Consider the following 15,536-nt stretch of genomic DNA (forward strand, 5'->3'; position numbering starts at 1 on the left):
GGATGGGCAGGGGTCACAATGTCAAATCTGTTAAAGAGCAGGTTAAGTTCGTTGGCCCTGTCCACACTGCCTTCAGCTCCTCTGTTGCTAGTTTGCCGAAACCCAGTGATGGTCCTGATCCCCCTCCAGACCTCTCTCATGTTGTTCTGCTGGAGTTTCCACTCAAGCTTCCTCCTGTACCTGTCTTTAACCTCCCTGATCCTGGCTTTCAGGTCCCTCTGTATTGCCCTCAGATCCTCCCTATTTCCATCTCTAAACGCCCTCTTTTTAGCGTTCAGGATGTCCTTAATGTCCTTTGTCACCCATGGCTTGTTATTTGAATAACAAAGAACAGTTCTTGTCGGAACATTGCAGTCCACACAGAAGGAATGCCCGAGGAACTCAGCAGGTCAGGCAGCATCTATAGACAGGAATAAATAGTCGACGTTTCAATTTGCTTCTTAAATTTTGCAGTTGTTCCCTGCCTTGAGCTTTGGCAGCTCATTCCAGGTTCTCGCTACCTCCTTCATAAAGAAGTTACCTCTCTTTTAAATCTCTCCCCTCTTATCTTGTGTGTTTATGTTTGTTAACGTCCCTTCCGAAATAATTTCAGGTGTGCTCACCGGCAAGACTGTTGTTGCCAGGAGCTACTTGAGTCGGAAGATTGCTTTCCAATAGGTGCTAGTTTTTCGCCCTTTTTAAGTTGATCTCACTACTTTTTACTGCCTCCAAATGTTTCCTTTCGCGGGTTATAATTACTGCCCTTCCCAGGCTGCCATTAATTCCTTGGCCATTTCATTTCGGGTAGCTCTGGGTCCGGAGTTGCCCCTCCGCCACTGGAGACTGCAGGTTTCACTACATGAGTGAACCGAATAAGGGGTTATACTGTATATGCATAACAAATTGGTAATTTTATGCCATCTCTTCTGAATTTATTTAATTATTGGAATATAATTTTATTTTCCTGATTACCATGATGACACTTGAACTCGTATTTTCAGATCACTCGTCTAATAACTTCATCGCCTCTGTCTCGCCATGCTTTTTCATTTCTAATCTCAGAATAAAAATCAGGTTTCTTAAGATGAATACCTCGTGAAATTCGTTGTTCTGTGACAGCACTACAGTGCAAGACATAAGAAAATTGCTGTAAGTTACAAAAATAATAAATAGTACAATAAAAGCAATAAATGAGGTAGTCTTCACTGCAGTTCCGAAAACTGATGGATGGCTGATTAGGAAGCTGTCCCTAGAACACACCGAGTGTGGATTTTCAGGCTCCTGTGCCTTCTTTCTGTTGGTAGTAATGAGAAGAGGATATACTGAGGTTCCTTAATGAGGGATAACACTTCTTGAAGCAGCGCCTCTTGAAGATGCCCTCCATGGTAGGGAGGGCTGTTCCCCTGATGGAGTTAGCTGAGTCTTCAGCCCTCTGGAGCCCAGCCTCTTTCAACCCTGCACATTGGAGTCTCCATACCAGGTGGTGAGGCAACCAGGCAGAATGCTCTCCATGGTACTTCTGTAGAAATTTGCAAGAGTCTCCTGTAACACACCAAATCTCTTCAAACTCTTAATGAAGTATAGCCACTGGTGTGCCCTCTTCATGATTGCATCAATGGACCTGGAACAGATCCTCTGAGATGCTGATGCCAGGAACTTGAAGCTGCTCACACTTTCCACTGCTGACCTTCAATGAGAACTGGTGTGTGCTCTCCTGATTTCCTCTTCCTGAAGTCCGTGATCAATTCCTTGGTCTTGCTGATGGTTGTGTGCAAGGTTGTAGTTGGGACACCACTCAACTAGCTGTTCTACTGTATCTTACTCATGTATGCCTCTTCATTGCCATATTAAAGCACTGAAGGGAAATTTTCCATACTTGGTAAGATTGCTGTTAAAATGTGTGCTCTGTGGGAAAAGGAGCACATGAGTTTTCATTTATTCTGTGCCTCATCAATGGAAACACAGGACAAATAGTGTGGTAGTAACAAAGAATCTATTGGAGAAACTCAGTGGGTCAAGTAACATCTTGTGTAGAGGTATTGAGGGTGATGGGTGGGATTGATTTGCCATTTTCAGGTCAAAACCCTGCATCAAGACTGAGAGTAGAGAGGGAAGATGCTGAGTATAAAGAGGAGGGGGGTGTGGTGAGACAGGAGTCCACGGTGATTGGCGGACTGAAGGTGGGGGAAAGATGATGAGCAGTTTACGCCAGGTGGGGGATGGGTGAGCTGGAGTTGAGAGTCAGTGGCAGATGAATCACAGATGAAGGCAGACGAAGGGAACTACGTGAACTACAGTATTTGTGTAGTGGGTGGCTGCAACCTGGATGTGGAGGAGACACCGGGGAGGGTGATGGGGGTGGATGGGAATAGAGACAAAACTGGAAGGATCGGGTGAGGATTGGAGGGAGAGGGACTGACAGTAACTAAGTCAATCCAGGCATGGCTACGGGACCGTCAGCCCAACAAGGCGATGCCAAGCATGCCGACCTAGCAACTCTCAATTTCTTGCCTTTGGCCCATATCCCTCTGAGCACCACTCCTACATGCACCTATCAAAGAGCTTTTTAAATGAAACAATTTTACCTGACCAGGCAGCTCGATCACCTTCCAGTGAAAAAAGTTGCTTCTTGGATCCCTTTAAATCTTCCCCTTCTCACCTTAAGTCTATGCTCCTAGTTTTGGACTCCCCTATCCTGAGGAAAAGACCATGCCTCTCATAATTTTGAACACTTTGTAAGGTCATCCCTCATTCTTCGATGTTCCAAGGAATAAAGATTTATCCTGTCCACCCTCTCCATATAGCTCAGGCCCTCTCGCCCTGGCAACAGCCTTGTAAATCTTTTCTGTACTCTTCCAGTTTAATCATGTCTTTCCTATATCAGGGTGGCCAAAACTGTACACAGCCTCACCATTGATTTACACAACTGAAACATAATATCTCAGTTCCTATATTCATTGCCCTGAATGATGAAAGCCAGTGTGGTAAATGCCCTGTGATGCCACTTTCAACAATCCATCCACTGAGGTCCCTCACTTCTATTACAGTCTCTACTGTCCTCCCACCCAAAGTACAAGTCCTACACTGGTTTGACTTTACAAAATGCATCACTTCATGCGTCTCTGTGTTGAAATCCATTTGGCTCTCTTCCACCCACTTCCCTAACTGATCAAGCTGCCCCTGTAATCTACAACACCTTTTTCATCAGCAACACCTCCTAATTTTGGTTTATCTGCAAAGTTACCGAGCAATCCTTATGTATTTGCAGCCATATCATTTCTACAAATAATAAATAACAAAGGTCCCAACGTTAATCCCTCCTGCACACCACTAATCACTAGCCGCTGTGAAACAACCTTTAGCCATCACCCTCTCTTTCCTTCCTCCCAGCCAATTTGGAATGCATCTTACTATTCCAGACCAGACTACCATGCAGGATCTTATCAAAGAACTTGCTAAAGTGTAAGAAGTTCTCCCTTCTCTCTCAAGTGCTGGACGGTATTGTTGCCTATAACTGGAAAACTCTCTGTTCATGCTATAGGGCTGTAGATTATCCATGTGGAATGTGAGGTGCTGTTCTTATAGTTTCTATTGGACCTTACTGTTGCACTGGAGAAGGCTGAGGAAAACGATCTGTGTGGAAATAAGGAGTGGAATTGAAATGACGTATTTAGATGCTCAGTCTACTACAGGTTCCAGCGTCTGCAGTGTCTTGCTTTTCTAGCATGGCAATAAACATGACATAAGAAATAGAAGTAGAAGAAAGTCATTTGACCCCTCATACCTGCGGAATCTTTACCTCCACCATTTAACACATCTGTAAGGAGCACTGCCACAAGAAAGCAGCATGCATCATAAAGGACCACCAGGCTATGCTGTCTTCTCACTGCTGCCATTGGAAAGGAGGTACTGGAGACTCAAGTCCCACACCACCATGTTCAGGAACAGTTAATTACCATTCAACCATCAAGCTCCTGAACTAGTGTAGGTAATTTCACTCACCTCAACTCTGAACTGATTTCACAACCTATTGACTCTCTTTCAAGGACTCTACCACTCATGTTCTCAGTATTCATTTATTTATTTGTGTATTTATCGTATTTGCACAGATTGACTTCAACTGTACCTCTTCCTAGAGATGCTGCCTGGCCTGCTGCGTTCGCCAGCAACTTTGATGTGTGTTGCTTGAATTTCCAGCACCTGCAGAATTCCTTGTGTTTGCGTCTTTTACACATTAGTTGTTTGTCAGTCTTTTGTGTGTAGTTTTTCTGTTGATTCTCTTGTATTTCTTTATTCTACTGTGAATGCTTGCAAGGATGTGAACCGCAGGGTAGTATATGGTGAAGATATACGCACTTTGATAATAAATATATTTTGAACTTTGAATCTCATATGCCTCAGTTTCCTTAGTATATGAAAATCTTTCCATCAGTTGGAGACTGAGCCTCCACAGTCCTCTGGGATAATGAATTTCAAACATGCTCTACTTTGTGGTGAAGAAGTTTCTATAAAAATGCAATCATCTTGTTTTGATACTTAACCATGGCACTCTAATCAAGGGAAGCTACAATTCTACATCTACTCTATCATGTGACTCTTTAAGCATTTTGCTTAAAGAGCATTTTGTGTTCTTCATCAGAACTGTGTAAGAGAGAAACCATTTGATTAATTCATCATTAATAGACCCTTACCTTCTGAGGACCCTTGCCTTCTTCTCGTTACTTCAGGAACCTGATGACCCACACTCAGCAATTTAAAAACAGCTTCTTTTGCTCCACCAGTAGATTTCTGAATGGTCCATGACCACCTCCTTATAATTCCTTTTTTTGCACAGTTCGGTAACTTCTTGAAACACAAACACAAGAAAATCTGCGAATGCTGGAAATCCAAAGCAAAATACATAAAATGACGGAGGAACTCAGCAGACCAGGCTGCGTCTATGGAAAAGAGTAAACAATAGACATTTCAGGCCGAGACCCTTCATCAGGACTGCAAAGGAAGGGGATAAGTCAAAATAAGAAAGGAGGGAAGAGAAGGAAGAAGTATAAATGGCAGGTGCAAGAGTCAGAGGGCAGCAGAGGTCACAGAGGAGGAGCAGTGAGAGAGAACTTTACTGAACTCCTGTCAAAGGGAAAATTTAAACTTCTTCAGGGTAGGCATCCCTGGAAGAGACTTCTCAGCAGTGATAATTTCATAAACATGAGAAAATCTGTAACACACACAAAATGCTGGAGGAACTCAGCAGGTCAAGCAGAATCTATGGAAAAAAGTAAACAGTGTCACCAGGTTCGGATATGGCCCAAGTGCGGAGTGAGAGACAGACTCTAACGCGAACAATGTTAATGGGAAAAGAAAACAATAAACGCTAGTCCAAACAGGGAGGGCCATTAACTAAAACTCTCAAATGGAAAACGAAGCCTACACTGTGGCTGAAAAGAACACTAAACATAAAACGAATACCGCTAGTCTTCAGAGTCAGTTGACTCGACAGTCCAATTTCTCAGGCAAGGCAGAATGCAAGCAGGCAGCGAAGTGTTGCTGTGTCCGAGTCTTGACAACAACTACCACAGAATGAATGGAGTTAAATACTATCACAATGAAATAATAATGATTATCTGACACCTGCATATTCACGAGCACAATTGCTGTATCTGCTGCGCTGCCAAATGCGTGGTTGTGACAAACAGTTGATGTTTTGGGCCGAGACCCTTCATTAGGATTGGAAAGGAAGGAGGTAAGTCAGAGTAAGAAGGTGGTAAAGATAACGTGTGGCACGTGGCCAAGTGGTTAGGGCGTTGGACTAGAGATCTGAAGGTCATGGGTTCGAGCCTCGGCCGGGGTAGCGTGTGTGTCCTTGAGCAAGGTACCTAACCACACAATACTCCAGTCTACCCAGCTGAGAATGGGTACCGGCAAAATGCTGGGGGTTAACCTCACGATAGACTGGCATCCCATCTGGCGGGGGCGGGGAGGGGGGGGAGTCTCATACTCTCAGTTGCTTCACGCCACGGAAACCGGCATAAGCACCGGCCTGATGGGCCACAAGGCTCATGACAGACTTTAAATGATAGCATGTGGGATACACGCCTTCATTGGTTGGGGTGGTGAGTGAAAAATCAGTAAGTCATTTTGCAGCTTGGTAAATTAATCATTTAAGCCACATTTGAAGCAATCATTAGCAATTACAGGGAGGATTACAGAGAGGGCAGAAAAGGTTCTCCAGAAATGTGCCTGGATTAGAGAGTATAAACTATAAAGAGAGGTTGAACACACTGAATTTTTTTCCTTTGAAACATCAAAGGCTGAGGGGTTACCTGATATACTAGAGGGCATACCTTTAATGTGAGAGAGCAAATCTTCACAAGAGATCTATGAGGCATGCCTTTTGCAGAGTGAATTGCAGGTGCCTGGAATGTGCTGCCAGAGGAGGTGCTGGAAGCAGGTATGACAGTAACATTGAAATGGCATTTGGACAGATACATGAACAGGCAGGGAATAGAGGAACACATGCACACATTATGCAGGCAAATATGGTTGGTATAGGCATCTTACACTAGAAGACCCTATTCTTATACTAGACTGTGTTCTGTGACTACAATTCCAAAAGTTGGTCTGAAGGCACTGGACCAAATGCTTTATATTTTCCCTCCAAAAAGAGCAGCAAGATTCTCATGAGAAACAGGAGATCATCAACAGCACATTATCTTACATAATGCTATTATAGCACTGAGACATTTATTTATTTATTGAGATACGGTGTAGAATAGGCTCCTCTGGCCCTATGATCCGCGCTGCCCAGCGATTGCCTGACATAACTTTAGCTTGATGATGGAATAATTTACAATGACCAACTAACCTACCAACCGCTATGTTTGGACGATGTGAGGAAACTCGAGCACCTGGGGGAAACCCACACAGTCAAGGGGAGAATGTACAAACTCCTTCCTGACAACAGCAGGAATTGAACCCAGGTGGCTGGTACTGTAAGGCATTGTGCTAACCACTATGCTACTGTGGCAGGTAATGCTGTTTCTAAAGTATGAGGGTAGAAAACAGAGTGAATGTTTAAGCTGGTTGATGGTAATACTGCCCAATCATTCCTCAACAAACCAAGCATTTTTTAGATTTTTAAGAACATTTTTATGCATAGTAAAGATGCTCAGATTCTAGCATTGAGAACTTTGAGTAATTTTCACCCTCAAAAGACCAAGCAATAGTAAAGATAAGTGTAATACTGATGATGAATAAACAAGTTCTCAGTGGTATTTGGTTTGGCACCTATGTACAGTATACAGTGGTGATATGTGTTCACCTCCAAAAATGTTCCAAACTTAGCAACAGTTATAATGCTGTTAGGTTTTTCCTGCTAAAAGGAAGATAAAGAGCTAAATATATCCTATCTGTGACCTTCCAAAAAACTTTGATGTGGGATCCTAAAAAACTATACTCAGATAAAATATAATATGATATCCTCATAACTGAGATTGTAGCCTTCTAAACAAGAACAACATACAAAATGCTAGAGGAATTCAGCAAGTCAGGCAGCATTTGGAGGGAATTAACAGTCAATGTTTCAGACTGAGACTCTTCATCAGGACCTGATGAATGGCCTCAGCTCAAAATGTTGACTGTTTATTCTCCTCCACTGATGCTGCCTGACTTGCTGAGTTACTCCAGTATTTTGAATGTGTTGCTCAAGATTTCCAGATGTGCAGAATCTCTTGTGTTTATTCTAAACAACATATCTTGTAACTGGGAACATCTTAAGCATTCACTGTAATTAATATTTACAATTTATGTCTGTTTTATTAATGGGTTTTTTATTGTTAGGGTATGGTACTAGGCAGTAAGTTCTGCTGAAGGGTTTTGGTATGAAATGTCGATTGTTAACGTCAGTTGTACTTCTTCCCATAGATGCTACCTGGCCTGCTAAGTGCCTCCAGCATTTTGTATGTGTTGCTTGGATTCCCAGTATCTGTAAATCTTCTCTTGTTTGAGGGAAGGTTAGATGATGCTTTGTATATTGGGAAGGTTTGAAGAGGAAATAATGTATGGATGCATTAACCATAGTTTTGGAGATATTAGAATATTGATCCATTATTTGATGTAAAGATTGAAGTAGATTAGATAAATATTTGTACTATTAAATTGCTTAATTTTGTATTAATATCCATGACATGCTCCCTTCTCATTACTATCATCAGGTAAGAGGTACGGGAACCTGAAGACCCACATACAACATTTTAGGAACATTTTCTTCCCCTCTGCCATCAGATTTCTGAACAGTCCATGAACACTACCTCAATATTCTTCTTTTGCACTACTTATTAGTTTATTTTTATTGCAATTTATAATAATTTGTTGTGATTACACTGACCTGCTGCCAGAAAACAACACAATTCATGTCTTATGTCAGTAGTAATAAATCTAATAATTATTAGACTCTGATTCTAATAATTTATCTTCCAAATAGATTAACATCCAGCCGCAAACACCAACTGCTAAGGTGATATCAAAGAAGTACAAGAAGGTAAGTAGGCTTACTAATTTCTGTTGATTGAAAATGAACACTTTTGTATCATTAGTCTAAATAACTAATAACGTTACAATGCTGCCACAGTTATTTGGAAATGCTAATGTACCATTTGAATTTGGGACCAAATAAGATTTTAAATAAGAAATAGAGGAAACTTGTAGAAAGTAAAAACATTGGAATTTAGTGGTTCTGCAACAACTCAGTTAACGAAGGACAATTTTGAGCTGGCTGCTGTTGTTTCATCTTAGAATCACCCTGAAAATTTATTCACTGAGTAGATATTAGTGTGCCTTTATTGATGCTTTGCTGCACACTTGAGTGCTCAGTGGAGGGTGCTGATGCTTTTTTGGTGGTGGGGTGGGGGGGGGTCATTGTTTTGCTGCTGCTTGTGCGTGGGAGGGGGAATTGGGTGGGGCATTGGGGTTCTAACATTTTAACTGCCATTCATTCTTTGGGGCACCCTGTTTCCATGGATGTCTGCAAAGAAAAAGAATTTCAAGATGTCTATTGTATACATTTCTCTGACATTAAATGTACCTTTTGAAACTATATCACTTTAGGCTGCTTGCCTAGGATGTGGGACACTCTTGATTGTTATCTAACTCTCAGTTGTTTAGCTTACACTGCTAGAAGTGGATTTTGCTCAAATTGAATTCTAACTCATTAACGTTTGGTGTGGGTCCCATCTTATATGAACTGCTGGTTGTCCTTGTCGTCGGGGAGCATTAAAGGTGGAACAAGTCAAATGGTAAGGTGGCTTTAATATAAGGGGATTAGAGGACTAAGAAATGCTTACTGCAAGATTTTAATGGGACCAATCCTGTTAGAAGTGGTTTAGCATTGGATCATGATTAAATTTCTGAGATGAGGGGGTTGTTTCATGAAGAGAGTGGTTCACTAATGTATACTTCATTTTAGAAAAATAAGAGAGTACCTCATTGAAATATAAAAGACTTTGAGAAAAATTGACAGGATAAGATGGTATGAGTGTTTCCTTTGATTGGAGGGTCCAGTAGGCGTACCCAACCTTTTTTATGCCATGGACCCCTGCCATTAACTGAAGGGTCCGTGGACCTCAGGTTGAGAACTCCTGATCTATAGATAAAGTTGATGTGATTAGGCTCATTAATAGTTCAGAATGGACTAGGTGGGAAGAAGGGCCTATTTCTGTGTGTAGTGTTCTATGACTCTATTTACACCAAAGATAAGGAATAATTTCAGACAAAGGTGAAAGGAAAGTTTTTTGATTACTGTGTTATAAGTCTACTGAAAGAGTTGTGATGCTTAGTCATTGAGTATATTGAAGGCTGAATATAAGAGCCTGATAGGGTTTGAACAGTAAGTGATTTTATTGAATGATAGAGAAAACTGGGGGGGGAGTTCAAGTGGCTTATTGTTAGTTATTTTTCTTATATTCCTTGGAGAAAGAAGTAACAACTATCAGTGGCGCTTCAGGGAATATTTCTCCAATGTGATTTTGTTTTTTGGAGGACTAATGTGCAAGGTATCTTTGCTTAACAAAGGCCTAGATAGATCTGCATACTGCCTGATCTGCTTGACAAGTTGCAATTTACTACACATTGCCCATACTGCCCAAAGATGGCATACTTAAGCATATTTATTGCATAAAATCTTCTCTCCCTCACTGATCACATACAGTGCTGTGCCCAGTATCCTAGCAGCCCTCATGGCTCACTTGTCCTGCACAAATGGCTAATATAGCTTTTATTTTAGCCAAGCTGTCAAGGCTCTAGCTGCCTAGGTTCCAACTTTTGACTCTTTTAAAACCATCTTTAAAACATGCCACTTTGTCTTCATTCAAGTCTTCTAGTTTCTATGTTTGCTACCAGCTGTCTTTTTATTATATTCCATCATAATTCTTAGAAAGATTTTTGTTTCAAAAGATGGCATAAATGTAAATAGTTTTTTTATATATTAAAGAAATGAAGAGTGACACATGTCATGCCTTGTATTTTAAAGGTTATATTGGGTAAAAATTCCGTCAGTGTTTCTCTGAAAAGTAATTATTTTTATAGGATGAAGATGACATAACTGAGATGGGAGATGGAGATGACTGGAATTTAGGAAAGACAAATCTAATCAAACCTGCTGATCAACTAGATCTCACTGAACAAGTGAGTAATACTTTATTATCAGTTTTCAATAATATTCCATAGAAACTGATGCAAAACTATTTACTTTTCTTTCAGAAATGATTTAAATATGAACATTTATATTTCAGCATCTGAATTGTTACTGATGTTAAGTCTTTACCACATATTGCAATACTCATATGTTAATTTTCCTGAATGGTATTGAGTTCACAAACCATAGGGTAATGTTGCAGCTCTATAAAACTCGAGTTCAATTACAAATAAACTCTTCTCAGGCTTCCAACCGAGTACAGATATCAACTTTAACCAATGTTTCAATGACAGGCTCTGTATTCTTCATCAGGGATGATACCTAAGCACATCTAGTCCAGTGGTATATATACCCCCGTCATCCGTTCCTCCTGATTGGTTACTCCTCAACCAATCAGGTTTCTGTGGTTCCACCTTGTTTACAATCGATTTCCAGTTCTTACTTAGAACGACACCTTCATCTTTGCTAAAATCCTTATTCGCTATCGCTTCCTTCATCAGGCAGTCAAAAAAGCCATTATCATGGCACAGTAGTTTTGTGCCTTGGAAGTCAATCCTGTGGCCATTGCAAATGCAATGTTCTGTTATGACCGATTTCTCTGGGTAATCCAAACAGCTACACCGCCTATGCTCCTTGATGCAGGTTTCCACCATGCACCCCTTTGGCTAAAATATGTACGCTTCTCCACATTCACAGTTAGATTATGTTTAGTGTACTGTGTTCAATTCTGGTTATGTAGAAGCTTTAAAGAGGATGCAGAGGAGACTTAACCAACATCCCAGCTGGATTAGAGAACATGTTTTATGAGGAAAGGTTGAGCAAGCTAAGGCTTTCCACTTTGGTGTGAAGGAGGACAGAGGTGTTAAGATGATAAGAGGCAGAGATAGAGTGGATAACCAGCTCCTTTTTCCCGAGAACGGCTAATATGAGAGGACATACTTTTAAGGTGACTGGAGGAAAGTATAGGGGGATGTCTGAGGTAGGTTTTTTTTCATAGAGAGTGTTAAGTGCATGGAATGTACTGCCTAGGTAGTTGTGGAGGCAGATACATTTGAGAGAGTGTTGGACAGGCACATGGATGAAAGAAAAATGGACTATGTGAGAGAGAAAGGTTCAATTATTCTTGTTTAAAGGGTCAGCACAAAATTATGAATTGAAGGGTCTGTACTGTGCTGTATTATTCTATGTTCTATATGCCATTACGAAGCTTTTTTCAACACCCATGTCCATTTAGGAAGGACAAGGAAATAGGTGAAATAATAATATAGTGGATTCCCGTTAATTGGGCCATCAGTTAATCAGGGCAACTGCTTATTTAAGACAACTCTGAAAGAACAAAAACTAATCAAGAAAGTAGCCAGGATTCCTTTCATTTATTTGGGACACTATGCTGTTTAATTGGGACAGGAGACTTGCTGAACAGTTTAATGCACTTGTGTGGTCATTGGATGGTATAGTTTTAAAAAACTGGATTTACATGTGCTTGTGTTCAAGAAGCAGTGATTTTTGTCACTGATAGTTGGTGAGAAATAAGCAGTAAGAAAATTACGGTAGGTAACTGCAGACTGCTCATTGTGGTTTCAAGCATTCAGGTTTGGAGATGCCAGAAACAGCTGGGAGTGAAAATGGAACTTAAGTACTTCAATAAGTTAGGAACATCGAAGAATTTAAAGGTATCAGCAATCATCTTGAACGTTGCAATGAAAATCGAGGATGCAATTATTGATTACATTGTATGAAGGCGGTCTATAATCTACACCAGGTGTCTGTGCTGATTTGGTTAATTTACAATCAGAAGAACGTGATAGCGTATTTGGCATTAATTCCTCCATCGATAACTATTAAGAACTAATACACAGTTTTATAGTATTGATAGTGTTCTAATTTGTTTTATGTTTCATTTAAATATATATATTTTTTACTTATTTAAACAGTAGTTTGTCTTTTTTATACCTCTTAAATGATTGCTGACTCTTTAAAAAATATTTGGAAGTCTCTCTCTTAAAGGGCTGTGGGAAATGTATTTTAAATACTTTTATGACCAAGGTGAAAATATATATTCATTAGCAAGAGAATACTGCAGAGATACAGACATAGTGTTGAAAGTACAGTCAGATCAGCTATAATCCTGTTAATTGGCTCAGTGGCTCACAAGGCCAAATGGCTTTTCCTGTTTCTGATACATAAATTCACATGTCAGGAAATGGAATGTTGGTTATTCATATCCTCATTATTAAATTAAACAAACCTCTGCTTGAGATATTATCAATGTCTGCACACACTCCCAGAAGCAAACTATTATGTCAGAGAACAATTACTCTCCACATTTTGTTACCATCTGCTTTATTTCTGTTATTAATGGTGCTGGATTATGGGTATTATGGATTTATTTGCAGGAAAGATGCAATAAACTTACAAAAATTAAAATTAACAATTTGTTACTATAATCAAAATTTCACTAATGGCCTACTTCAGAGGCAGTTTGCAGAGAAGTTTAGTTGTAGTTGTTTTGCAACACAATATTGCTGATTGTTTGACCCATGCTCTATCTGAACCCAGCTCCCTTTGGGAATATGTGGTCAGTAAATTTTGCTCTTTATTTTTATTTTAAATATGTAAATTCTGATTTTTGTTTAGGAACTAAAGGAAGAAATTACTTGTGTTCTTACTGCCAACAATCCACATGCTCCTCAAAACATTGTAAGATACAGCTTCAAAGTGAGTGATGTATTTCAGTAAATTACAATATTTCAGAAAGAAACTTTATATATTTATGTATATTCTGAGGTGTTCAATGAAAAATTCCATCATCAATTTGGAATTTTTGTAGAGAACAAGTAACTATCTGTGCAACTATTCTATGTTGCTCAAAAGTTGTCCTTAAAAAGAAAACTTCTTCATGAAAGCATGTGATGGTCATGAAATTGATCCATTTAGCACCATTTGGCACTAGGTGTGTCAATTATTTTAAAACGTATTAATTAGATTCCTAGAGCTGCCAGATTCTTCTTGTAATGTGATCGTAAATGGGCACTATAAGCTAAATATGGTCTAACCAAAACTGTATACACCTCTAACTTGACTTACCAACTCTTATACCCATTCCCTTGACTACTGAAGTCCATCATGACATTCACCTTTTTTGCCACTTTCCATTGCAACTTTTGCGAACCTATGGATTTGCAACACAATATCGATATCTGTATATCAATGCTCCTGAAGAGTCCTGCCAAGAGGAGTATCCTTTCTTAGACCATAAGACATGGGTGCAGAATTAATCCATTCAGTCCATCGAGTCTGCTCTGCCATTATATCATGGCTGATTTATTATCCCTCTCAACCCCATTCTCCTGCCTTTTCCCCATAGTCTTTGACGCCTTGACTAATCAGAACCTATCAATTTCTGCTTTAAGTGTACTTAATGACTTGGTCTCCAAAGCCATCTGTGGCAATGAAATTCATATTTTCACTAACCTCTAGCCAAATAAATTCCTCCTTCTCTCTGTTCTCTATTCTGAGGCTGTGGCCTCTGGTCCAAGATTTCCCCTCTATAGGAAACACTTCTCAACATCCAAACTACCTAGGCCTTTTAATATTCAACAGATTTGAATGCAATCCTCCTCACACCCCCAAATCTTCTAAATTCCAGGAACTACAAGTCCAGAACTATTAAAATGCTCGTCATATATTAAACTTTTCATTTCTGGAGTAATTGTCGCAAATCTCCTTTGTCCCTCTCCAATGCCAGCACATCTTTTCTTAGATAAGGAGCCTGAAACTGCTCACAATACTCCAAGTACAGTCTTGTAATGCCTTGTAAAATCACTCAGCATTACATCCTTGCTTTTATATATTAGTCCTTCTGAAATAGATTTGCCTTCCTTACCACCATTTCAACCTGCAATTTAACTTTCAGGGAATCCTACACGCGAACTCCCAAGACCCTTTGCACCTCTGATTTTTTAATTTCCCCCCCATTTAGAAAATAGTCTGTGCTTTTATTCCCTCTACAAAAGTGTATGGCCATAAACATTGCTGAACTATATTCCATCTGTTACTTCTTTGCCCATTCTCCCAATCTGTCTCAATTCTTATGTAGATAGCCAGCTTTCTCAACACTACTTGCTTCTCCACCTATCTTCATATTGTCCACAAAGCCATCAATTTTGTCATCCAAATTATTGACGTATAATGTGAAACAAAGTGGTCCCAACACCAAACCCTGCGAAACAACACTAGGCTCGGGCAACCAACCAGAAAAGCCCCAGTCATTCCCACTCTTTGCCTCCTATCAGTCAGTCAATCTTCTGTCCACACTAGTATATTTCCTCTAATACTTTGGGCTCTTATCTTGTTTAGCAGCCTCATGTGAAGCACCTTGTCAAAAGCCTTTTGGAAATTTAAGTTTACAACATCCACTAATTCTATTATATCTGTTCTGCTTGTTATTTCCTCACAGAATTTCATCAGATCTGACAGACAAAACGTCCCCTTAAGGCATGGGTTCCTAATTTTTTAATGTTATGGACCCTTACCATTAGCCAATGTGTCCATAGACCCCAGGTTGGAAACTCCTGCCTTGAGGAAACCATGCTGACTTTGGCCTATTTTATCATGTGCCTCCAAGAATCCCGAAAACTCATCCTTAATAATGGACTCCAACACTTTCCCAACCACTGAAGTCAGGTCATCTGGCCCATCATTTCCTTTCTTCTGTCTCCCTCTCTTGATAAAGAGTCGAGTATCTTTTGAATTTTCCAGTCCTCCAGAGCCATTCCAAAATCTAGTGATTCTTGAAATATCACTACTAATGCCTCTACAATCTCTTTAGCTACCTTTTGCAGAATGCTGGTGTGTAGTTCATCTAGTCCAGGTG

At 40.0% G+C, this 15,536-nt stretch overlaps 1 protein-coding gene across 2 annotated transcripts in view; it reads left to right on the forward strand.

Annotated features, from left to right (window-relative positions):
• Positions 1-15,536, forward strand: part of dnai1.2 (dynein, axonemal, intermediate chain 1, paralog 2) — a 207,974-nt gene that overhangs the window by 2,137 nt on the left and 190,301 nt on the right. The window contains exons 2-4 of one of the 2 annotated variants that reach the window (XM_072251762.1): positions 8,453-8,509; positions 10,552-10,650; positions 13,298-13,378. In XM_072251762.1, coding sequence (XP_072107863.1) covers positions 8,453-8,509; positions 10,552-10,650; positions 13,298-13,378 — 237 coding nt within the window. The remainder of the gene's footprint in view (positions 1-8,452; positions 8,510-10,551; positions 10,651-13,297; positions 13,379-15,536) is intronic. The other variant, XM_072251763.1, reaches the window with a different exon arrangement.

The sequence above is a fragment of the Mobula birostris genome, chromosome 3 (genome assembly GCF_030028105.1).
Source record: "Mobula birostris isolate sMobBir1 chromosome 3, sMobBir1.hap1, whole genome shotgun sequence".
NCBI classification, from domain to species: Eukaryota; Metazoa; Chordata; class Chondrichthyes; order Myliobatiformes; family Myliobatidae; genus Mobula; species Mobula birostris.